We start from the raw sequence: 24,008 nt of genomic DNA, 5'->3' as shown, positions 1-24,008 counted from the left end.
CACAGCACCCTGTAGGTACCCTCCCCATCCCACCACCATCACTCCCCCACGTAGTTTACACAGCCCCAGCAGCACCCACTGCCCCCCTCAGCTCTCCCCCAGTCCCCCCCATCCCCCTCATCTCGTCCCCAGCACACCTTTGTCCCCCCCCAGCTCCCCCACCCCCTCCCCAGCACCCCCCTATTCCCCCCCTCAGCCCCCTCCCCATTCCTTTCCCCCCTTAACCCCCCTCACACCTCATCCCCAGAACCCCTTCCCCCCCCCCCGGTCCCCCCCCCCCATCACCACTGGGGTCCTCCCGGTCCCCCCAATACATCCCCCCCACCCCCGCTCACCCCCCGCCGCGCCCCCGCCAGGCCCCGCGCCCCCCGCAGCAACATCCGGCCGCAGCGCCCAAGCCACGGCCCCGCCCGAGCGGCAACTCCCTTAGCCAATAGCAGCCCGGAGCGGAGAGCTAATAAGGGTTCAGCGGCGAGGCGGAGCCAATAGGGAGCGAGGGGTGGGGCCAGGGACGCCTGGGTCGGCGGGAAGCCGGAAGTCGGAAGTTGACGGCGGGGAGGCCGCATGGGTGGCGGTGGCGACATGGGGCGGGCGCCGGGCCGGGGCCGGGGTCGGGGCCAGGGCCAGGGGCCGAGATCGGGCCAGGGCCAAAGACCGGCACCGGCACCGAGATCGGGACAGGGACCGGCACCGGGACCGGCCGCCTCGCGCCGCGGCAGGTCAGTGCCCGTGGGATCCGGCCGGGATCGGGCCTGGCTGGCTCCCGGTGTGGGGCCTGGGCCCGCGCGGGGCCTCGGGGCCCGGCTGGGCTCTGGCGGGGGCCTCGCTTCCGGGGGCTGGGTCCCTATGTCCCTCTCTGCACGGGTCCCGGTGTCCCGCCGTGCCCGCGTCCCCTGGTGCCTCGCCAGGTCCAGGTGCTCCGCTATCCTGCCATGATCGTGTCTTCACGTCCCTTTATGCCCGGGTCTTGCTGCCTGGATCACTGTGTCCCACTGCTACCGTGTCCTGCCATGCCTGAGTCCCGGTGTCGTGCCATGCCCGAGTCCTGGTGCTTCAGGGCAGGCCTCACACCACGTTCGTTCTCTCCCAGGAAGGACAAGAAGCTGGAAAACATGAAGCCCAAGCATCCCGATGAGCAGGAGATGCCGTTCCGCCTGCGGGAGCTCATCAGGAGCCGTGAGGCCATGAAGCGCCCCAACCCCGGGAAGAAGCAGGTGGCAGGTGGGGCATGGAGCTGGCCCGAGCCAGGTTCCCCGGGGCCTGGCCGAGGAGCCCACAGTGCTGCGGTGCAGCTGGAGGCAGACGGATCCTGCAGTGGGGCGTCCTGTTCCTGCCAGTGATGTCCCATCCCTGCTCTGCCAGCAGAAAGGAACTCCCAAATTGTCACTGCTGCAGTAATGTCACCTGTCTCTCCTAGAGAAGAAGCAGCAGCCCAAGTCAAAGGCTCCCAAGACCCCCGGAGACATCCCCGTGCCCAAGTTCAGGAGGGGGAAGAGGGAGTCGGAGCGCTCCTACATCTGTCGCATGGAGCAGGAGGTGCAGCGCGTCCTGTTCCTCACCAAGAACCAGCTGCAGCGGGAGCCTGAGAAGGAGGGGATGGCACCAGAGAAGTCCAAGAGAAAGAAAGAGTGAGAGCAAGATCACCGTAGCTGCTGGGGCTGGACTGGGTCAGCCCAGGCCCGTGCCCCAGCCCGTTTTTGGGCATGTGGCAGGTGCTTTGCGGGTGCTGCAGCGCAGGTCCAACACTTGGCAGCAAATTCCAGGTGCGGGTGGAGGGCTGTGGGCCTCATCTCCACGGGACCAAATCTCTGGGACCGGAGACACAGACCTGCTTCACCCTTCTGCTACTGGGCTGGAACTGGGGGAGGCTGGTGCCAGAGCAGGGGGGGAGCTGTGGGGTCCCAGGTTTTGGGGAGATCCCATGGGGTAGGAACTCATTTACTTGCTCCCTGTCCACTCACGAGCCCTGGCCATAACGCGGCTTTTCAGGTTTCAGAATAAGAAGCTGGAAAAAGCGCGGAAGAAGAAGGAGGAGAAGAAAGAAGCCATGCTGGAGAAGAGCCTGTTCCAAGGTGGGTCTGGCGCAGCAGGGTGGCTGGAGCGACACCCGGCCCCGGCAGCGTGGGGAGAGGTGGGGGTGAGCTGGAGTGGTGTGTCCTGGGGAGCTCCTGCGTCAGGCCAGTGCCTGCTTCTCTCTTGTAGACACAGTGGCATTCGGTGAAGTGGTTACGCAGCCGCCCACTATCACCTCGCGGCCCAAGGGCCAGGGCCCTGCAGAGCAGGTGAGCTGCGGGGTGGTGATGCCTCCTGCCCCTCGTTCGTGCCCTCGGGTACCCGCGGCTCTGGGCTGGGCATGGCTGGTCTCACCTCCCTTGGGCTGGAAATCAGGCCTGGAAGGGCAGTGGTGGCCTCAGCCTGCTGGTGACAGTTTTTTGGAGCCTGGTCCTGGCTTTTTCATCCTTCATCCTCCCTCACCTGTCCTGTCTCTGCCCGCAGGCTGGACGGAAGCGGCTCCTCCTGACGTCTCACCTGGGCCAGAGCCAGGTGTCCCCAGTGTCCCCAGCAGCACCGGTGTCAATGGCTCGCCGGCGCATCGTGGAGGAGGAGAGAGCACGTGTCATCCAGGCCTACCGGGACATCCAGAGGCGCAAACAGCAGCAGCGGGAGGCGGCGCGGGGCAGCGCCCAGGCTGGGCGCAGGGTCCCCCGCTGAGCCCAGCCTGGAGGAGCTGGGCTTCCCTGGTCCCGACGAGGGTGTGCAGGCGGTGCACAGGCAGCACGGGACCCCAGGACTTGAGGGGGATGGTTGTCCTGACACTGCTCTTCTGTTGCTATTGCCGAGCCCCAGGGCTCCCCGCAGCCCCGCACCTCGGCTTGGGGCACCCCACGAGGTCGGTGCCGGAGCTGGGACCCCTGCGGTGGCATGGACCTGGTGATAGTAAAAGTGCCATTAAGTGCTGATGGCATGAGCGCGTCTGTGCCTCCCTGACCTGCCTGGCTTCCTTCCTGCCGGGAAGGGACACTGCTGTGCCGGTGTGTGCCAGGTGGTGTGCCAGCAGATGGCAGTCCCAGCCCGCAGCAGGCGTGTTGTCACTGTCACTCGCTGCAGGCAGGGCTCTGCTTGGGGGTAGGACCCTCATTGCTCAGCCTCAGGGGAGACCCCAGTGCCTGGCCATGACCCTTCCGGCTCCCACCCCAGCTCCCAGTTGGAGGAGAATGAGCCGAGCCCCAGGGACGTGGAGCATCCCACAGGACACGCCTGCACAGTGTCACTTTGCTCTGTTGTCACCACCCAGGGATGCTGTGCGAGCCTTTGGTCTGCAGCCATGCTCCCCCCTCAGTGTCACCACCCAGCCCGGCACTGCCCGCGTCCCTGCCTGTCCCTGGCAGATGGGTCATGGTGACCGTGATGCCGTCCCTGCTGCCAGGGATGCTGCTGCAGCCCCATTGCTGCACCCACACCAATCCCGCGCCATCCGGCACAGCCGCGAGGCCCCACGCTGTCCAGACCTGGCGCACACCCCACCGGGGCTGACAGCCCCCCAGCTCCCGGCCCTCAGGGGGTGGGGGGAGGATAACGGGGGGCTGCTCCCGGCACAGCGCAGCCCGTGTCTGCAGTGGGGCCGGTGTGCCGGCTTCACCTGCGCGGGACAAAGGCAGTGCTGTTCGGCGGCTCCGTGCCGCAGCGCCTGCACAAAGCGTTGCCTGTTGGAGCGGGGCCGGCCCCGGCTCTGCGGCCGGCGCTGACGACAGCCGGTGGGATCCTCGGTTTCCGGAGGGGCTGGACACGGGGAGCGGAGCCACCGGCAGCTCTGGTGTCCCCTGCCAGAGCTGAATGGGGACAGAGTCTTTGCACCTTGTTTTTTGGGTGACTCAGCTGTCCCTGGGGGTGTCACCTCCTTCCTTGCACCCCGGGAAGCCTCTGCCCTACCATGGCTGGGGACCGCAGTGTCCCACAGGCAGGCTGGGGACACTGCCCATGCCAGCCCGGCCCAAGGACAGCTTTCAGGTGGATGTGCCTTGGAGGGGGGCCACACGTGTGGCCCCGCTGTGCCATGAGGTGCCAGCGGCCAGGAGGAGGGTATGCTGCGGTTGCAGCAGCCCCGGGGACCTTGAGTGCCTGGTGCTGCCTGGATACGTCGCCGCTGCCAGCCAGCGCCAGGTAAACACGGGTGACGCAGCTCAGCCCCGGGAGGCACAGCCGGATCCTGCTGCTAACAGCCAGCTCCTGCGGCTGTCCCCGGCCTTCGGGGCTGCGCCTGCCCTCCCGCATCATAGAATCACAGAATGGTTGAGGTTGGAAAGGACATAGAGATCATCCAGTGCCACCCCCTGCCCTGGGCAGGGCCACCTCCCCCCAGCCCAGGTCGCTCCCAGCCCCGTCCAACCCGGCCTTGAACACCTCCAGGGATGGGGCAGCCACAGCTCCTCGGGGCACCCTGCGCCGGGGGCTCACCGCCCGCACAGGGAAAAATTTCTTCCCCGTATCTAATCTAAATCTCCCCTCTTCCGAGGGTCCCTGCAGCCGGGAGCGTGGTACGGGCTGGCAGGCAAGGGCATGGCTGGGACATCGCACATGCCAAACTCTTGCTCGTGCAGGCACCACGGCCGTGCACGGTGCTCATGCCTACACCCCCACCAGCCCGGCTCAAGGAGACCAGGTCACCCGCCTGCACCCACGGAGCCATTTCTGCCCCTGAATAATTCATGGTACCGCCAGCCACAGGCTTCCTGCCCGGCAGGAGAAATCGCTGCGGAGGGGAAAGGCAATCTGAGCAAGAGAAACTGCTCCCGACCTTGGCACGTCCTCCGTGCCGTGCCACTTCCCGCCAGGCAGCCCATCTGCCGGTCCCGCACTGCCTGCCCTGCCGAGGCTGCCGGCTCCCGGCACGGCGGCCCCATCTGCGTGCCTGGCCCCGGCACACGCGGCCACGGTGGGGGACGGGGAGCAGGGAGTGGGGCTGGGGGATGCTGAGGGCCCTGCCCCGAGCCCCCCCCCGGCTACCCCCCAGGAGGGGGATGTGGGGCTAAGCCCACTGGCACAGTGGGGACAGGGATGGGGAGCAGCTGGCGGCATGGCTGGGTGCCCCCTCCCCATCACGGGCCGGCTGCTACAGCACCACGTAGGAAAAAACACCTTTATTGGGGCTGACCTGAAAAAAAGGAGGGGGGGGGAGAGGAAAAATGACGGAAAGCCACGAGGAGGGTGAGGGGCCCAGCTCCCTCCCTGCTCCCCGGGAGGGATCCCCGAGCCCCTAGGGGAAAGGCACCGAGAAGGCGGCCGGAGCCATGGGGGGGCAGGTCCCCAGCCCCAGCAAGGCACTGATCCCCCAGACCCCGAGCAGCTCCCTCCCTTCCCTGGCAATGGGGAAACTGAGGCACAGCGGGAGTCAGGGAGAGGTTCGTGTCACCTTGTGCCCCGTGGTGGGATGGTGATGGCTCAGCTCAGGTCCTGCGATGTCCCCGGGGCTGGTGAGGGTCAGTGTGGAACTGGGGGCTCAGCACTGGGGAGGAGCCCTGGGCAGGAGTCCCACCGGCTCTCCGGCAGCATATGGTCCCTGGCACGGTGGGGACAGGGTGTCCGTGCGTCACGAAGGCAACGAGGGGACGACTCGGAGTGGCTTCGCAGGAACTGGTCCTTGCGGCAGGGACGGCAGCAGGGTCCAGGCAGAGCTGGCAGGTGTCACGGCCAGGCAGGATGGGCAGGCAGAAGCGCTGGCTCTGGGACCGTGTCCGGATGTCCCCCGTGTAGGAACCAGCTCCGGCCGCTGGACAGGGTGGAATGTACGCGGCAGGGATGGGACGAGGCTTGGCGAGACCTCAGGAGCGGGATGGTGGGGCTGCGGCTGTGCTGGCGCTGCGGGACCTGTGCTGCAGGGGCTTCACCACCGGTTCCTGCCGTACGGGGACTGCACCTGCGGACAGAGCGGGACAGCGCTGGGGTGGCGTGGCAGTGGGGCAGCAGGGCTGCGGCACCGGCCGGCAGACCCGGCTCTGGCACTGGCGAGGAGGTGCAGCCATGCTTGCCCCTGCCCTGGCTCATCCTGGGGCAGAGCCATCCATGTCCCTGTTTCTGCCCTCCCACGGGAGATGTTGCGGCGGGGACGGACTTTGCCCCCGGCCGCGGGCAGAACCTCGGTGCCCGCTCCCCTGCCTGCTGCGTTGCACATTAACCCACCTGGCAGCTCCTGCCATCCCGCTGGGCGCCGGCGTGCCGGGCCTGCGCCGCGAAGGCATCCTCGGCTCGCAGCGTGGAGCTGGCGCTGCCGGCCGCCGGGCTGGCGGTGGAGGCGCGGGGCAGGATCACGTCGTAGGGACCTTCGCTCTGAGGGGCAGTTGTGGAGGGCTGTAGCGGCACCGGGAGCGCCCCCAGCCCCGCGGGGTCCCGGGGGAAGAAGGCATGGGGTGACCCCCCCCCCCAGGGTTACAGCAGCCCTTGGGACGTGGGGGCCAGGGGAGCCCCCCCACACCCTGGCCCCCATCCCGGCCGCTCCGGTTGAAAGCCCATCCATCAGGCAGGATGCGTCCGGCCGCGGAGCCCGGCACTGGTGCCGCACGGCACTGCACTTACCGTCCCCTTGTGCATGAGAGCCATCTCGGTGGGCTGGTAGACGCTGGTCAGCAGCTGCCCGTTGTAGCCACTGTACGGGGACACCGGCTTCTTGGCTGCAAAGAGACGGGGACGGTGATGGTGACAGAGGAGGGGGGTCACAGAGCCACCCCCACCCCACCGAGGAGCCGCTCCTCATTAGCAGCTTTCATGAGCTGAGTCAGCAGCCGGCTGCTCTGTGCCCTTCCCCGGAGACGGGAGGGATGTCCCAAGGGTTTGCATCACCGCGCTCCCGGCACAGCGCCTGCCCGGCCGGGGTTTGTTATTGTAGGGTCTCCCGGAGGTAGGGTGGTGCGGGCGCTGCTCGGGAGCGCCCACCCTGCCCCAGGGGCTGCAGACACCTTTGCTGGGGCAGGGCTGGTGCTCGCCTGACGGCCCCCATTGGGGTGGCCGACACCGCCCCGTGTTATTGTAGGGTCTCGCGAGCAGAGCGGCTGCCCGGGGCGGAAGGCCAGGAGCCACGGGCACCCCGCGCCGGGGAGGGAGCACCCCTGCCGCCGCTGAGCTCAGCCCAAACTGGTAGACCCAGCCCAGCGGGTTTTCGGCAGCCACAACGACGGCAGGCGTTGATCGCGGGCAGGTCGCGGCCAGACGTCTCGCCGCCGCCTGCTGCTGCCAGCCCCGGTGCCGGTACCCGCCGCCAGCCCCGCTGTGGGGTAAGAGGGTCCCCGGTGAGCCCCGGCGCCTACCGAAGGAGGGCTCGTCCATGGAGAAGGCTTTGTTCTCCACAAACATGCTCTGCGACTTCTGCTCCTTGAGGATGGTCTCGTAGCCCACCCCGCGCGTGGGGTAGATGTCGTCCTCAAAGGCCTGCTCGGGGCTCAGCCGCGTCACGTGCGTCACCTCGGGGATGACGTAGAGGAGGAGGAAGGCACAGGCGTTGGAGACCAGCGCGATGGCCAGCGTGGGGTCATCCCAGCCAGGCTTCTCGCCCGCATGCTGGTTCCCATAGAGGTACATGGCCGTCCATGCTACCCAGATGGCCATGGAGAAGCCAGTGGTGGCCAGGATGAAGGCGCTGTGCTTGCGCCAGCGGCCATAGTGGCCACAGAGGGCCGGCCAGGCGGTGCAGAAGGCAGCCACCAGCAGGAACATGACGTAGATGAGCGCCATGACAAAGTCAGCGTCCTCCAGCCGGCAAGGGTCCGGGGAGCCGCCCTCCTGCCGTGCCACAGTGATGATGAGCCACTCAGCGTTGATGATGACCTCCACCAAGGTGAGGAGCAGGGCCACCGCCAGAGTCACCCAGCCCCGTGGGCCCCGGTTCCTCCGTGCCAAGAAGTTGAGGGCCACGGCGTGCGCCAGCAGGCAGGAGAAGCAGATGCTGAAGAGGACACCGAAGAGGAAGCGGCGGGAGGTGCAGGTGGAGAAATCCGGCCCCACGATGAAGTCGAACGTCAGGCAGAAGAGCCCGAAGGTGCCCAGAAGAAAGAAGACCTGTGTGGCCACCAAGCTCTTCTTCTGGGGGTCCTGCACGAAGGGCAGACTGGCCACCAGGACGATGGTGAGCACGAAGCTGGTCACCACGCCGAGGCTGGCCACGGCCTCCAGCACGATGCCCCAGGCCGCTGAGAGGTCGCAGAGGTTGTAGTAGAGGGAGGAGAGGTCCTTGCCGCAGCCCGAGGGAGGGGTGGTCTGTCCGCCGGCCGCGGGGAGCAGGGCCAGCAGCACGCAGGCCACCGCCAGCGGCACCGCCGCAGCACCCATCCTGCACTGCAGTGCGGGCGCCGAGCGGGGCGTCCAGGGACCCTGCGGGACAGAGAGGGCATTAAGAAGCGGGGACTGGGGCTGTGGCTCAGCTCCTGGCGCTGCCTGTGCCGTCTCCAGGGCCCAGAGCATCCCTGCCCGCAGCCCCCGGCTGGGCATCCCTCCCGACGCCCACAGAGGGCCAGCGGGTCCTGGTGAGCCCTGTCAGTGCCAGCACAGCTGAGCCCACCCCAGAGCAGCCCAAAGCAGCCCCAGATGGGACCAGGCAGACACGCTTCCCCTGTCGGCTCCTTGCCTGGAGGCCGGAGGCAGCTGGGGGGGGCTCAGCCCCCTCTGCGCCCCACACGCTCCCTCCTGACATGGGGTTTCTCTGAGCGCCGCTGGCTCCAGGGCCGTGCTGATCCCTTCCTCCAGTGCTGGGATCACAGAGCACCGTGCCTGCTGGCGTCCCCAGGAGCACCGAACATGGGCCTGGGCTGGATGGCAAAGATAACGACTGGGGACAGGGCTGTCCCCTCGATTCGTCCCTGCGTGCCAGCATGTTCCTCTTCTCCTGTCCCACTTCCCTCCTCTGGCTCCGGGCACTGACCCAGCACAGGTCCCGTGTCCAGCGCTGCCGGCTGCTTGGCACGCGGGCAGCCGCAGCCTGGCACGGCACAGCACGGCACGACATGGGCATGGCACGGTGAGGGGGTCCCTGTCCCCACTCCTGCCACCCCGGGGAGCGTGGGGTGGGCACGGGGAAGAGGCGGCAGTGTGGAAGCTGCAGTCCCACTTCTGGGGGGGGGGGGGGGGGGGGGGAAGCAGTGTGTCTATGGGAGAAACCCAGCAGGAGACCTCCAGCAAGGTGACCCCGGGCTGGAGCAGGAGCAGTGCCGGGGGACCGGGACCCCCCCTCCGCCGTCCCGCCTCTGGGGCTGCCGGTGCGGGATGGGGACAGGGACCCCCGGCACCGCGCTGCGACCGAGCCCCCGCGCCCGCGGGTCCTACCGGCTCCACCGCGCCCGGTCCGGTCCGGCCGGTCCCCCCGCCTCTCCCCCGCACCTCCGGCCCGGTTCCCCCGCACTCCCGGTTAGTACCGGTCCGGTTCCCCCGCACCCCGGTTAGTACCGGCCCGGTTCCCCGCCGTTCCCCACCGGTACCGGCCCCAAACTTGGCCAGAGCCGCCCCCAACTCTCCGACCAGACGAGCCCGCGGGGACGGACGGCTCCGGTTCCCGGGTCCCGACCCGTTCCCTTCACGGTTCCCGGTGTCCCCCCCCAAAGCCCCGCGGGGCTCGACCCTTCCCCGGCCCCTCTCACCGGCTCCAGCGCCCGGTGCCCGCTCGCTCCGCCGTGCCGTACCGCGCCGTACCGGCGGGCGAGCCCCGGTCCCCCGGCACCGTGCGCGCCTGCCCGGCCCGGCGCGGCCCCTCCCCGAGGTGCGGCTCTGCCCGCCGAGCGCTCGGGACCGGCCGGGACCTGCCCCGCCGCCGCGGGTGCGGGGGGGGGACACCGAGCCGGGCTTGGGGGTACCTGCCCCGGGGGCACGGAGGGGGCTGGGGGGGTGGGGAGTGGGCGGGAGCGGGGGCAGAGCCCCGGTTGGGGGGGGGGGGGTAGGAGGTGGACCCGATCCCCGCAGCCCGTCTGGCCATCAGTGGAATGAGTCTGTGAGGCCTCAGCCCGGAGGAGCACGTTCAGCCTGAGATCGGGGGGACTGTGGGTGGCGGGGGGATGGAGCTGGGGGGGCTGTGCCCGGGCAGCATCACCCACACGAGGCCTTGCACCGACCTCCTCTCGGTGCTGGGCCGGCGGCACCCAGTCGGTGGGGGGGCTCCTGGGTGGGAGCCCGGAGCGGGGCCCCGCAGGCAGCCCCGCAGCGTAAGGATACACCGGCTCCCACTGGGAAGCCCCGAGGCGCAGGCCCGGAGGGGCCTCCCGGAGGAATGTCAGCTGATGGCTAAAGCCGGAGCCCTTGGCAGGGCGGCAGAGCCCCAGAAAAGCCCTTTCTGCGAGGGGCCGGGGGACCAGGGCAGCCTTGGCCCGGGGACAGCGGATGGGGCTTGGTGGTCCCTGTGGTGGCGAGGGTGGCTGTGCACCCCGGGGCTGGGCACGGGCACCCCGCAGTCACCCCATCCCTGGGGCTGCGGGATGGGGAAAAGCCCCAGGAGACTCGGGGCGCCCTGGGGGACCCGGGGCCCTGCCAGCCCTGGGGGAGGTTTCCAGGCAGGCGCTGCTATTTTGGGAGGGTGAAGCAAGAGGGTGAAGGATGCAGACGAAAGTTCAACGCGCCTCCGGCAGGTCCTCCCCCAGCCCAGGCCGGGATGAAAACAATCTGAGGAGAAAGGGAGGCAGAGCTGCAGCCGGCAGCACCCGTGGCACGAGGGCCGGCACCCGCCGGAGCCCGTGGGGAGGAGACGGCATGTCTGGGCTGGGTGCTGCACCCGCCGCCACCGTCCCCCTGGCGCTGGGGCTGGCCGCCCTGCTGCCCTTCTTCTTCCTAAAGAGTGTCTGGCTTCAGGATGGTGTTTGGGGGAGGATCGTCCCTCCCTGCCCCACATGTGCACGCGCATGTGCCCTCGCGTGGGCACCGGAGCAGGGCGGTGTGGACAGAGGGGCTCCGCAGCAGCCTCTCGTGCCTCAGTTTCCCCAGGGAGTTGGGGTTCAGACTCTCAGGGCCTGGCGGTATCCCCCACTCTCTGGTGAAGTCTCAGCCTTGGATAACCATTGCTGGGAGCGCGGGCCGGTTGCCCTGCCGCCCCCACACCGGCGCTGACCCGGGCCCAGGCTTCCTGCCGGCTCCTTCCTTCCGCCGCACAGGGCCGGCAGGTTTCCCAGCTGCTGATTCAGCACGAGCCCCCCGCAACCCCCACACCCGCCGTGGGGCCACCAGCAGGCGTCTGTCCCGCCAAAGCTGCCCCACGGCCACACGGTTTTCGCCCTCGCATCTCCTCCATGGCGGGTGATTTCTTTCCCCCTTCCCATGGGAGACCCTCCGGACTTTCCAGCCCTTGCTGTATGCCCCTGGGGTTTTTGTAGGTCCTACAGAAACACCCCACCGAGGAGGCGGCTGGGGGGTGGGTTGGGTGCGATGCCGCCATGTGCTGGCTGCCTTGCAGGGACCAACCGTGGGCTGTGAGGCACTGGCTGCTCTCGGTCTCCTCCTGTGTGCCGTGCGGTTGATGCCTGGCACAGCCCTTTTGGCGAGGGCAGAGCCCTGTCCTGGTGACTGCGGTCCCGGTGGTGGGACCGGGCAGAGCCAGTCCCTCTGGCACAGCAGCCGCGGTGAGGGGCTGGGACACAGCTCGGCACAGCACCAGGACCTCGGCCAGACTTCCCCGCCGGCTCTCTCCACAAACATCGGCACGCCGGGCGCATTTTTTCCAGGCTTACCTTTCCTACGGAGCCGCAGGGCCGGGCGGCTGGCATGGCTGACACGGCTGGCACAGCTGGCACGGCGGCACGGCCAACCGAGCCCCGGCTCCGCGGCAGCTCCTGCTCGGCCAGCCGCAGCGGCTCACCCTGCGAAGGCGAGAGCCGTACCTGGGGCCGGGGGGGGGGCCGTACCTGGGGGTGCCCCCGCTCGTCCTCCCTCCCTGCCGCCTCCGCCGCTCAGACTGGGGCTGGGGAGCTGTTTTCCACCCGAGCCGGTTCTGTCCAGACCGGAGCCCCTCGTTGCCGGCGGCGGACGCGGTCAGCACATTTCCACCTCCTTCTCCAAGTAAATAAGCGCCGGTTGGCGAAGGGGGGGCCGGTGGAGATCCCGGCCTGCCGCAAGCGAGGCCGGAGCTCTTGCCAAACACTGTCTGTGCCGGCGGAGCCCCCCTGCCCCGCAGCCCCTCCAGCCCTGGCGAAGGGCCCCAGGGTGGGATCCGGCCCTGGAAGCCCCCCGGGACAGGCGCCTGCGGGGTGGGAGGCGCTGGCCGGGTTAATATCTAATCTCTTCCCGGTCCTGCTCTCCTCACATGCCAGAATTAATGGAGCGAGCACCTCCCAGGTATCACTCGGGGTTTAACCCTGTCACCGGGAGTAGGGACAGAGCCGGATCCTGCCTGGCGTAAGGCGGCATCACCGGCGGGGTCTGCCCGTGCAGGGGACTGATCCGGCCGCGGGGCTCCGGGTGCACCATGGGCAGGCGGGTGCACGCCGGTGCCGGTGTGGGTCAGCCCCACATCCCAGGGGTTGTGGCTCATCCCACAAACAACGGGGCAAACACTGTGCCCCATCCCAGCCTGCTGCCGGGCACAGCTGGGGTGGGCAGGGGGGGTCTCCGTGCCCTGCTTGAGACACCCCAAATCCCCCGGAGGGGGGGCGGCTGAGCCCCTGCCCCACAGGGCAGCCTCACTGGGTGCCATCCTGCTCAGTGTCTGTGGAATTAGAGGGGAAAGGCTGGTCTGTTTGGGGGGGATTACGGTAAGGACCTTATGGGGGAATTAGGGTGGGGAGGGCTGGTGTGGGGGCCGGGGGTGCCAGCTCCCTGTCCCCGGGCTGTGCCAGCTCTGCAGTGCGTCCCGTCCCTGCCCTCTGGTGGCAGCTGGGGACAGGCAGGCTGCCACGGCACGGCCACTCACCCAGCATCACACCAGCTTGGCACTGGTGTCACTGGGAGGGCGGCACTGGTGCTGGCTGCACTCGATGCAGGGGGGGCATCACGGGCCCCCTCCCTTGCAGCCGGTGGGAGATGCTGCCCCCTTGCACCCCTCGGGGGGGGCTGCAACCTTGCAGGGTGGCTCTCCCGGGTTGTCACGGGTGTTCCCAGGGGTGACAACGGGTGGAAGCTGGGTCCTGCAGAGCCTAGAGCTGGGGTCTTACCGTGTCCCCAGTCCCTGGAGCTGGGGACACTGAACCCCGTGGATGCCCCCCCTCAGCACCAACCCCAAGCTGAGAGCTTAGGGCCGGGCAGAGGGACCCCATCCCCAGGGATGCTGGTGCAGGGTGGCCCCATCCCAGCCGCTCACAGGGAGCCGGACCCAAGCAGAGTTTTGGTCTCAGCACAGCAGTTTATGGAGGACGGACCATCCCGTGGGCACCCAGCGAGCACCGTGTCCTCACCAGAGCCCGCAGGAGCTCACCTGCGCCTGTCACCCCACACCACGGGGCAGCTGTGCCCACTGGGTTCCCCAGCACCTTTGGTGCGTCGGTTCAGCGGGAGCTGGAGCTGATGCAGGAGAGCAGCCGAGAGCACAGTGACACTCCCCGGCCGCGGTTGGCCATGGAAGCCCACGGCTGCAGGACCCGAGAGGAGCCCGGCTCAGGGCGGCACACACAGAGCAGGCAGCAGCTCCTGCCACTGAGCTCGGGCACGTCCTTGCTGCCCCAAGGCCAAGTTTCCCGGGGGGCCAAACGCTGCGCCTCCCAAGGGGCTGAGCATGGGCAGGGCTGAGCTGCCCATCCTGGTGCACCTCCAGGAGGGGTCCCCGGGGTGCAGTGGGTGCTGCCACCAGGCAGGGCAGCCTGCTGGCCCCAAATGAGCGCAGCCAGCTGGGCACAGACACATCCTTTTGCCACCACCACCCCCGTTACCCCCCCGACTCCACAGGGGGCAGACATCACTGGGGCAGCATTCCCGGGGCAGGGTCTTGCTGGGTCTCAGGGTGGTGCATGGGGCTGGGTGAGCACCGGGACCCCCAGCCGAGTGCTGCTCTGGCTGGCAGCAGCCCCGGCTCAGAGGGCCGTGCCGGCCAGCAGCTCCAGCGGTTTCAGGGCTGGGAGCGCAAGCGGCCGCTGCCGGGCCGGGGGCTGTGCCAGAGGTGGGCTCGGAGCACTTCGCCCACCGTGCGGCGAAAGGTCTGGCTGACGAAGCAGTAGAGGAAGAAGTTGAGGGTGGTGTTGAGCATAGCCACCATGTTGGCGATGTCCAAGGCCAAGTGCACACGCCAGTCCCTCTTGACCGAGGCCACATAGAGGTGCCAGATCATGACGATGGTCCGGGGAGCCCAGAGCACGATGAAGACAGTGGTGACAGCCAGGAGGAGTGCCGTGGTCTTGCTCAGGCGGGGTCGACCATCCCCCGAGCACCTCTGGTGCTTTAGCTTGCAGATGATGATGGAGTTGGTGGCCAAGAAGATGCTGCAGGGCAAAAAGTAGATGGTGACACAGTGCACCCACTTGAGCACCGTGTCCAGGGCGGTGGGGGGGTCGGCGTCACGCCACACATCCAGCCACCAGTAGAAGGGGATGCCCGTGGCCAGAGCCACGGCAAAGACGGCTGCGATGATCTTGCGGGTGCGCTGTGGGTAGGAGACGGCGCGGTACCGCAGTGGGTGGCACAGGGCCACATAGCGATCTATGGTCAGCAGGACGGTGACCCAGATGGAGGCATGGTTGGCTGTGAACTCCAGCACGTTCACGGTGTGGATGAAGGCACTGGGCACCGCCCGGGCCAGGATGGCTGTCTGCAGGATGAAGCCCACAAAGATGATGAAGACCTGGGTAAGGATGTCGGAGGTGGTCAGGGCCAGCAGGTACCAGTACGATGACTTCTTGGTCTTTGTGGCCAGGCGGGACAGGGCCACAGCAGTCAGGACGTTCACTGGAGGGAGGGGAGGGATGTGCAGTGGTGAGACCCCGGGGCTCATAGCCCTCCCCCTCCTGCAGCACCCGGGACCCTGGGGGTGCCCAGGCTCCCCCAGGGCCACAGGGCGAGCAGCCCCAGGCCCTGGCTGGGGTGGGGAGCTATAAATATCACGGTGCGGGGGGGATTTGCTGAGCTGGTTAATCTCTTCCGTGTGTCAGCCCAAGCAACGCAAATACCATCTGTCCCTGCTGCTGCGGCACCTGCCACGTGGGGCCGGGCTTTATGGGCACCGCAGCTGGGGCCGATCCCGAGGCCGTGGGGAGCAGGATGGTTTCCCCCCACCTTGAGGACTCTTGTCCCTGTCCCCAGAAGCCCCAGGACTGGGACAGGAGCTGAGGCTCTGCTGGCAGCTGAGGGTGCAGAGCTCAGATGAGGCAGGATGGGTGCTGCCCCCCACGCTCCGGGGCAGCCCCCCCTGCCCCAGCCCCCTCACCTGGCAGCCCCAGCCCCAGCAGGACGCTGTAATACACGATGGGGAAGACTCCAACCATGCAGGGTGACCGCTCCAGCTCTGGCCGTGCCGCCTCGCCAGCCCACACCGCCACCGTGCTGTTGGGCACCGGGACCATCGCCTTCCGCCACGGACCGGCTGTGAAGGGAGACAGGGAGAGTCAGGGGGCCGAGGGCTCAGCCGGGACATGGCATGGGGGGCCCGGGGCAGGTTGGCTCCCACGGGTGCAGTTGCCCCAGAGTCCGCCTGCCGTGGCACATTTTGGAGCTGCCCGCCGTCCACGGATGCTGCAGGATATGGGACCCAGGATCCAGCCCCCCTGGGGACATTGGGGTGACAACCCTCATCCCCGCAGCGGAAGGTGGCCGCGCTACCGGAGATGCTCCTTTTTTATCCCCCTCTGGCCGCGTTTATCGCCTTGAAGAAAACCGGATTAAAACACCGTGTTCTTGGGCGGCTTCCCGGGGGGGGTGAGGCCCTGGCTCCCGGCCCGGGCTGGGTGCCACCCGCCGGGACCCAGCGGTGGTGGGGAGAACCCGGGGGTGCCGGAGGAAGGGGGTCCCCGCGGTGCGAAGGGGGGACATGGCCATCCCCAGGCGCCAGCCGGGTCCTTCGCCAGCGCCTCCTCAAGCGGCCGCCGCCGCGCCCCCACCCGCGCCCCGCGCCCGGATCGGGCCCCCGCTGCGCCCGACCATTCATAAACCCGGGCGGCACCACCTCCCTCCCCAGCCTTGCGCTTCTATTGGCTAGAGGGGACTACGCTTTACCCAATCAGAGAGGCGTTCTCCAGGAATGGGGAGGCCAAAAGTGAGCGCTGCGTTCTGATTGGTCAAACACCTCTCCGCCACAAAATTAGCATCTCCCGAGGGAGACCGCGGACTCCGGGTCCTAGTGCCGGCGGAGGCTGCGGGGTGCGGGGGGGTGCTGAGCACTGGGAGGGGTGCGGGGGGGGAGGATCTTCCCTGAGCCCAGGGGGGGATGTGAGGTGCAGGGAGGCTCCTAAACCCTGGGGCGGGGGGGTGGCTATTGGGCATCACTCGGGTCCCAGTCCGACCCTGGCTCCACAGGGACCCCAAACTGGCGCGGTGCCAGACACCGCAGACCCCGGACGGCTTCGGGGCCGGGGTGGGAGGGGCACATTTTCCCCTCCGCCGGTGCTCCCGTTCCGGGTCCCCCCCCAGCGATGGCTCTGCCCCCCCCCCCCGCCCCCAGCAGTGCCCGCGGTGGGGGGTGTGCGAGGGGGCCCCTTGGCCGCTGTGCCCGGCCGGGGTGGAAGCAGAGATCCAGCTCAGAGCCCGGGGCTGGGTGGGAGCGGGGAGAGATGCGCAGGGGGATGCCAATTAACTGCAAATTAGATCTGGCTAATCAGCAGGGGCAAGTCCAGTCCCTTCACATCCCCCAGGGAACTGGGGCATCGATCGCTGCAGTTGCAGCGGGAGAGCGTTAACCCTTTCCCAGCCCAGATCCCGTTTGCTCTGCTGGAGGGTCTGGGTCCGCTCTGGTCCCCCTCTGCCCCCCTTCCCCCCCCGCCGGGTGTTCTGCTCCCCAAGCCCTGCGGGAGATGGGCTCTCACCTCGGTGGCCCCCAAGCCACCCGCCGGCTGTGCAGTGCCACCTTCCCTGAGCCCAGAGAACCACTGGTGTCCGTGTCCTCGCTGGTGGCTGTGTCCCTGTTGGTGGCCGTTTTCCCACTGGTGGTCGTGTCCTCGCTAGTGGCCGTGTCTTCACCGGTGGCTGTGTCCCCGTCGGTGGCCGTGTCCCCTCCGGCACCCACAGCATCGCCCAACCGCGAGGGACATGGGGCGGAGGGAGAGTGGCGTGGGCAGAGCCGCGGGCTGGGCTAGCGGGGCAGGAGGACGTCCCCAGGACCTGCTGCTCCTTAGGGGGCCAGCGATGGGGTCACCTGGGATGCTGTGCCAGCCCCGAGTGACCGTGACGGAGCTCGTCCCCACCCCAAAACAATAGGGATGGTGGTCTGGGTGCTTGGGGACAGTTTGGGCCCCCTGTTATACCCAAAGGCCTGTGTCACCAAGCTGGGGCGCATCGCTCCCGCACCCGGACCCCCAGCTCCCCACCTTTGGGTGCTGGAGCCCAAATTTCTCCTGGGTTTGCTGTGCACCCCAAGGCAGACTGGGTGCAGGCAGGTGGGGCTGCCCAAGCCTGGTTAGGTGCTGGGGGCTGGCAGGGAGTGGGTCTGTGTGTGTGCACGTGTGCGTGCACATGTGAGTGTGCGCACAAGCATGTCTGTGTGAGTGCATCCCTGTGTGACCGCGTGCGTGGCCCTGCTGGGCTTCACTCCGTGCGTGCCCGGGCACCCACCGGCACAGCCCCGGTGTGCAGAGGGCACACTGATGGACCAACCAGAGGGAAAGACCGCCTGTGCCTCAGTTTCCCCAGCAGCACAGACAGGGGTGGGAAGGCTGATGTCCCTTGCCTGTCCCTGGGGCCATCTAGCCCCCAACTCCTGCCCCCCCTGGTGCCCCACAGCCTGTGGGGGCGATGCCCTACGCACGCCCTGGCACGGGTCGCTATGGTGAGCCAACCCTCCACCGCCTCAGCCGCAATTACCGGGGCCGGCACAGCTGCTCTCTCCATCTCACCAGGGGCTGGGGGTTGGATGCCTTGTCCTCTGGTTACCTCAGCACCACGGTCCCTTGTGTCCCCCCACGGCCCATTGCCCGTGCCATCCTGCCCTGTGGCCAGCTGATGCCCCCACGGGGGACATGAGAGTCCCCGGCAGGGTGCAGCCTGGGCTGGCACTGTGCCGGTGGCTCACCAGGCACAGGCTCCCGGCAAGCTGTTGTTTTGCAGGCAGGTGGTTAAATGAAGCATCGGTGGATGCGGTGAGCCATTAACCGGCTGTGCCGCAGCGGGGGCCCCTCGTCCCCCGGTCGGCCTGCGCCCTGCCGTGATGCAGGAATGCGTCCCCCCAGCTGTGAGCTCTGTTTGCACCGCACTCTTGGGGTCCCCCTGCCCCACGGGGCCACAGAGCTCGAGCCCCAGTCCCACGCCGGGCATGGCATCACCTGCCTGTCCCTGTGAGGGGACAGGGAGATGCAGGAGCATGGCACAGTGGTGGCTGGGTGGCTTGTCCCCAGTGGGTCAGGGCCAGATGGGTGATCCCCACCCCCTGGGAGCTGTTGCGGCAACATCTGCCCACGCTCAACATCTGGAGACCCCGTCTAAGCCCGGGCCCCTTGCTTCCCCCCCCCAGGCCACGGCTGTGCTCAGGGATGGGGCTCCTTGGCGCCATGTCCCTGTCCTTCTTGGGGACGCAGGCGCTCCGGCTCTGCCTTCCACGTGAGCCCAAAGCAAACCTGTCCTCAGAAGCCCTCGCCGGCACAAAAGCAGCCCCCGGCCGCAGCGGCAGCACCGGGCGGCACCGTGCCAGGGCCGGGCATGCTGACGCAAAGGGACAGATGGGCTGAGCACCCCCCTGCTCGGCCGGAGCCCCCCTGCCCGGCGCGGAGCCCCGGCCACCGCTGTCCCACCCCACCGCATGCACCACTGGCCGCCTTCGCCCCACGAACCACTTGCTGCCCTGTCCCGCTGGCTGCGGCACACCATCCCTCCTGCTGCGGGGTGCCAGTGCTGGCAGTGCCGGCTGCGGCACGGCATCCCCCCGTGGGTCCTGGGGAAGGAGTGGAGTGTGAAACGGCTGCCAGCCGTGCCACGCTGTCACCTCGCTGGGCAGCTGAACACAAAGCTGCAATACCATGGGCACCGCCGCTAATCCCGTTAGCCCAGACAGATACTCGATAACCAGGAATGGTTAATATCCCCCCGCGCGGCTCCGGCATTGCCACCCTGCTGAAGGTCACAGCATCTCCCCGGTGGTGTCCCCAGGAGGGGGGGGTGCCATGCAGGGTCCTGCTGCACCCCGACGTGACTTTGTGCAGCAGTGCCGCGGCGGAGTGCGCTGCCGGCAGCTCCTGCCCAGGGAGCACTGAGCCGGGGGGGGGGGGGGGCTGCCTGGCTTGGCAGCCCCCTGCCGCCTTCACCGGGAGCCCTGGTGGTGGGTAAGGGGCTGCCGTGCCCATGTGAGCTGGGCTGCCTCCATCTGTGGGGTCCGTCCCCCCTGGCTGCATCCCGGCTGGGAGTCCCTGTCTTGGCTCCCCACCCTAAGGTGCCACTGGGGCCACGGCCAAAAGTGGGGTGCAGACCCCCCCTGCTCCCACCCCGCTTGCTCGGGCTGCACCAGCACACGCTCCTGCACAGAGGAGTGCCCACCTCCCGCAGCGGGGAGCAGGGTGGGGGCGCACCGAGCACCACCCTCAGCCCTGTGCCTGAGCCACACCAGCCCCAACATGTGGCACCGGGGTTGCCGGGGGCAGGGGGGGAGGCAAATACCACCCTGGCCCCATTGCGAAGCCCCCCAAGAGCCGTCGGGGTGGGCGAGGTGCCAGCAGAGGCCGGCACAGGGCACTCGCACGGCACAGGCAGCCTCTTGGCTGCAAAGGCTGGGAAAAGGGCAGGCGGTTCCTGCCGGCAGCCCGGATGCCATGGTGATGGGCTGCTGCCGGCATGAATACCCATGAGACGAGGGGAGCAGCAGGGAGGCCATGCCGAGCTGTGCCCTGAATGAAAAGACGGCACAAAGGGCTGCGGCCATGCGTGGGGCTGCGGCACGGCATGGGGCTGCGGCACGGTAAGGGGTTGCAGCACGGCAGAGCCCAGTGGCGGTAAATGGAGATGCCCCCGTGCCGTGCCTGGGGCTTGCCGGGGCACCCCGTCATGCTCCTGCGGGATGCGGGGCTGGGGTCTGGGGTCAGGGTGGGATGGACGGGGGCTGGAAGCAGTTCCCTTGGCAACGGCCGGTCCCAGTTTCCACCAATCGATGTGGCGGCGCGGGCTGGGAGGGCTGGGAGGGCTCCTGGCCTACATAAGCGCCAGGCGGGCACCGCGCCGAGCCCCGGCAGATGCGCCTGCGAAGCCATGGCCAGGCTGACGGGCACCCGGCCCGTGGCCGCCCGCCGCTGGGGCTGCGCTGCCACTGCCTTCCTCCTCCTCCTCCTCACCGTGCAAGCCGGTAAGGGTGGCCGTGGCGGGGGGAGGCGTGGAGGGTGCCCCGTGCCGTCGGTCCCACTGCCTTCGCCGGGTGCTGAGGTGGGGCTCGGCTGCGGCATGGGTGTCCAGCGATGCCCGTGGGAGGCTGAGCACGGCTCTCCAGTAGCCGTCGTGGCTCCTGGGGAGGGATGGATGTGGCTCCTGGATGTGCTGTGCCCCACGGTGCCCCGGGAGGTGCCGGGGGTGAGAGCCGCGCTGTGCTCACCGCTGCCCAAGGGAAAGCTCGGCGCCGCAGGCAGTGATGTCCGGCACTGCAGGGCGAGGGGCTCCCGATCCCCTTCCCCATCCCTGCTCAGCCGGGCTTAAGCCGGCGCTGGGAAGGGTAATCCGCCGGCTCACCATCCGGCAAGATGGGATTTGAGAGAGACGGGGCCAAATTCACCCTGGGGGAAGGATGCTCTGGGGATGGGGGTGGGAATTGCACCAGGCATGAGGGAGAGGAGGAGAAGGAGGAAGGCTCCCCATGCTCGCAGGAGCACGGAGACCCCTGTCTTGGTCCCTATCCCCACTGGGAGCCTGGCACTGTGGGGACACAGACATGGGGGGTCGGTCATGCAAGCCGGGACCAGTCTGGGCTGCCGAAACACGCAGCTGAAGGAGGGGAGTGAAAAGTGGCCGGGCAGGAGGTGTGAGTTCATGGGATCAGCGAGGAGGCAGGGATCCCACCGGGAGCAGGCACGGCACGGCAGCTGCCTGCTCAGTGGCACCAACCCGCGTTGATGCCGGGGCAGCCGGTGTCCCCAGGCTGCTCGGACCGCAGGGACCCCGTCCCCGGGTGCGGGGGGCAGGGCATGCCTGGCTCCCCACACCCACCATCTCTCCTGTGCCCCACGTGTCGGTCTGGGATGTGGGGGGTCTGGGGCAATGCCCGGCACTCGCTCTGCCCACACCGGGGGTGGGATTGGGGCTGGCAGACCGGGCTGCGATCCAGTGCTGCCCGGCACAGAGCCATTTCCCAGCACGTCCCAGCCTGGGACATGATGGTCTCAACCCTTCTGCTGCTGAAAAGCAGGTTTTTGGCTCCCAGGGACACAAATGTCCCCATGTCCCCTCTTCCTCCCAGCAGCCCCTTGGCACCAGCCAGCCCTTCGGCACCGGGGGGAGCTGAGGGAGGATGTGCACAGAACTGGGCTTCTCCAGCCCCCCATTAACCACACATCACCCCACGGCTGGGCCTCACTCTGCTGTGCCCCAGAACCCCGTTCCTGGTTCCTGGGGTGCAGCACTGGGACAGTCCCATCTCCCCACAGCCCAGAAAGCCGACCTTAGCGGCGACGCCACGGCGGCCACCATCAACCACTCGCTGACACTGCTGCAGCGGCTGCAGGAGCTGCTGCAGAACGGCAACGGCAGCGACTCGGTGCTGCGGGTGCGCACGGCCGCCTCCGACGAGGCCAAGGTCTTCCACACCCACCAGCTGCTGCTCAGCCTCCAGAGCGAGGTCTTTGAGAGCCTCCTGCGCAACCAGAGCATCGTCACACTGCACGAGCCGCCCGAGACTGCTGCGCTCTTTGAGAAGTTTATCAGGTACGTGGGGACCCCATGGGATGGGGACATCAGGGGGGATGCAGCTCCTCTAGGGACCATGGGAACCCCATGGGTTGGGGATGCTGGTAGGGATGCAGCCAAGGAGGGAGGATGCTCCTTTGGGGACATCGAGGACGCCACGGGATGGAGATGCCTGGAGGGATAGAGCCCAGGAGGGAGGATGTTTCCCTGGGGACCATGGGGACCCCATGGGATGGGATGCCTGGAGGGATACAGCCCAGGAGGGAGAATGCTCACTTGGGGACCACAGGGACCTCAATGGGTGGATGCAGCCCAGGAGGGAGGATGCTCCCTTGGGGACTGCGCTGCCAGAGCCTGGGACTGGGCTGGGAAGGGGATCCGGGGTACACCAGCATCATCGCCCCGCACTCTGCCCCAGGTACCTGTACTGCGGGGGGGTCTCCATCCTGCTGCACCAAGCCATCCCCATGCACCAGCTGGCCAGCAAGTACCGGGTGTGGGGGCTGCAGCGCGGTGTGGCCGACTACATGAAGACCCACCTGGCCAGCGAGTCGAGCCAGGGCCACGTCGTGGGCTGGTACCACTACGCCGTGCGCATCGGGGACGTGGCGCTGCAGGAGAGCTGCCTCCAGTTCCTGGCCTGGAACCTCTCGGCCGTGCTGGGCAGTGCCGAGTGGGGCTCGGTGAGCGTGGAGCTGCTGCTGCTGCTGCTGGAGCGCTCCGACCTGGTGCTGCACAGCGAGCTGGAGCTCTACACCGCCGTGGAGGGCTGGCTGAGCCGCCGGCAGCCCGAGGCTCCTGTGGCCAAGCGGGTGCTGCGTGCCATCCGCTACCCCATGATAGCGCCCAGCCAGCTCTTTCGGCTGCAGGCGCAGTCGGCAGTGCTGGCGCGGCACTACGGCGCGGTGCAGGACCTGCTCTTCCAGGCTTTCCAGTTCCACGCCGCCTCCCCTCTCCATTTCGCCAAGTATTTCGACGTCAACTGCAGCATGTTCCTGCCCCGCAACTACCTCGCGCCCAGCTGGGGGTCCCAGTGGGTCATCAACAACCCGGCGCGGGACGACCGTAGCACCAGCTTCCAGACCCAGCTGGGTCCCAGCAGCCACGACGCCGGTAAGCGGGTGACCTGGAACGTCCTCTTCTCGCCGCGCTGGCTGCCTGTCAGCCTGCGCCCCGTCTACTCGGACTCGGTCTCGGGCGCCGTCCAGCCGGTGCGCATCGAGGATGGTCGCCCCCGGCTCGTCATCACCCCGGCCATGAGCAGCCCCGACTTTGCCGGCGTCAGCTTCCAGAAGACGGTGCTGGTGGGTGTTCGGCAGCAGGGCCGTGTCTTGGTGAAGCACGCCTACAGCTTCCACCAGAGCTCGGACGAGGTGGCCGACTTCCTCGCCCATGCCGACCTGCAGAAACGCACCTCCGAGTACCTCATTGACAACTCTCTGCACCTCCACATCATCATCAAACCCATCTACCACTCCCTCATCAAGGCGAAGAAGTAACGAGGCAGATCCGGGTCCCGCAGCCAGACTGGTCCCAGCCCCTCAGGGGAGGTTTGCTCTTGGTCCTCCTGCTCGTAGGTAGATGGAGGTCCCCGCGCTGGGGGGGCCCTGGGGCTGCTCTCCACCACCCACCCTGATTGTCCCCCTGCCATGTCCTGTCCCCATTGTTATCCCTGGGTGCCTGTGGGGAGCTGGGGACTGGGGACACTGGGAGCCTCCCAGCCCCATACTGGTGGTGCAGGAGGTGAAATGTGCAGCCCACGGCCGTGGGCTCACAAACCCCGATGGGTGAGAGGACGGGGACAAGGACAGCCCGGCCCTCCTGTGATGCCACCCCTGTGGCACTGGGGTCCCTCTGTGCCAGGCGATGAGGCCGCGGCGCTGGGTCCGGCTGCCGGCAGGGGTACCCCAGCAGCAGCACCCCAGGGCTCGGTGGCTAGCTGGGTGCGTGCCCAAGCTGGGGCGGGTGGTCCGGCTGCCTCCCCCGGCAGAGAATGCTTGGGGGACACCGTCCCCGCTCACAGCCGGTGGCTGCCCCATCCCTGCCCGGGCACCCCTCACCCCCCTTCCTAATAAAAGCAGAAAACGAGAGTGGGGAGTGTGGGGACATCT

The 24,008-nt window shown here is 68.2% G+C and overlaps 4 protein-coding genes across 4 annotated transcripts; 2 read left to right on the top strand and 2 right to left on the bottom strand.

Annotated features, from left to right (window-relative positions):
• Positions 1-564: 564 nt before the first annotated feature.
• CCDC137 (coiled-coil domain containing 137) lies at positions 565-3,320 on the top strand (the record flags this gene model as incomplete). Its single annotated transcript, XM_082492415.1, has 6 exons — positions 565-719; positions 1,091-1,221; positions 1,418-1,628; positions 1,990-2,072; positions 2,203-2,282; positions 2,497-3,320. 6 exons carry the CDS (start codon positions 565-567, stop codon positions 2,710-2,712), a joined length of 876 nt encoding a protein of 291 aa, XP_082348541.1. The 3' UTR covers positions 2,713-3,320.
• A 1,852-nt stretch (positions 3,321-5,172) lies between these two features.
• GPRC5C (G protein-coupled receptor class C group 5 member C) lies at positions 5,173-9,660 on the bottom strand. The gene is made up of 5 exons (XM_082492388.1): positions 9,618-9,660; positions 7,299-8,358; positions 6,571-6,665; positions 6,178-6,324; positions 5,173-5,914 (listed from the first exon to the last, which is right to left on the bottom strand). The coding sequence occupies exons 2-5, from the start codon at positions 8,314-8,316 to the stop codon at positions 5,882-5,884; spliced, it is 1,293 nt and encodes a 430-aa protein (XP_082348514.1). The 5' UTR covers positions 8,317-8,358; positions 9,618-9,660; the 3' UTR covers positions 5,173-5,881.
• Positions 9,661-13,993: 4,333 nt separating this feature from the next.
• GPR142 (G protein-coupled receptor 142) lies at positions 13,994-15,683 on the bottom strand (the record flags this gene model as incomplete). The annotated part of the gene is made up of 2 exons (XM_082492389.1): positions 15,305-15,683; positions 13,994-14,826 (listed from the first exon to the last, which is right to left on the bottom strand). Exons 1-2 carry the CDS (start codon positions 15,438-15,440, stop codon positions 13,994-13,996), a joined length of 969 nt encoding a protein of 322 aa, XP_082348515.1. The 5' UTR covers positions 15,441-15,683.
• A 4,573-nt stretch (positions 15,684-20,256) lies between these two features.
• Positions 20,257-23,585, top strand: BTBD17 (BTB domain containing 17; the record flags this gene model as incomplete). The annotated part of the gene is made up of 3 exons (XM_082492126.1): positions 20,257-20,350; positions 21,639-21,915; positions 22,316-23,585. 3 exons carry the CDS (start codon positions 20,257-20,259, stop codon positions 23,394-23,396), a joined length of 1,452 nt encoding a protein of 483 aa, XP_082348252.1. The 3' UTR covers positions 23,397-23,585.
• Positions 23,586-24,008: the final 423 nt, after the last annotated feature.

Source organism: Vanellus vanellus, assembly GCF_965231255.1.
Source record: "Vanellus vanellus genome assembly, chromosome: 17".
Taxonomy (NCBI): domain Eukaryota; kingdom Metazoa; phylum Chordata; class Aves; order Charadriiformes; family Charadriidae; genus Vanellus; species Vanellus vanellus.
The sequence above is the reverse complement of the archived record's forward strand: the minus strand, read 5'-3'. Positions and strand labels throughout refer to the sequence as shown.

What these genes read in the sequence shown, in the direction of transcription:
- GPRC5C (XM_082492388.1), bottom strand. Translation starts at nt 8,316, where the DNA reads ATGGGTGCTGCGGCGGTGCCGCTGGCGGTGGCCTGCGTGCTGCTGGCC. An exon ending in CATGGACGAGCCCTCCTTCG is followed by an intron (nt 6,666 to 7,298) that starts GTAGGCGCCGGG and finishes GTCTCTTTGCAG; the next exon opens with CCAAGAAGCCGGTGTCCCCG. An exon ending in CTCTCATGCACAAGGGGACG is followed by an intron (nt 6,325 to 6,570) that starts GTAAGTGCAGTG and finishes ACTGCCCCTCAG; the next exon opens with AGCGAAGGTCCCTACGACGT.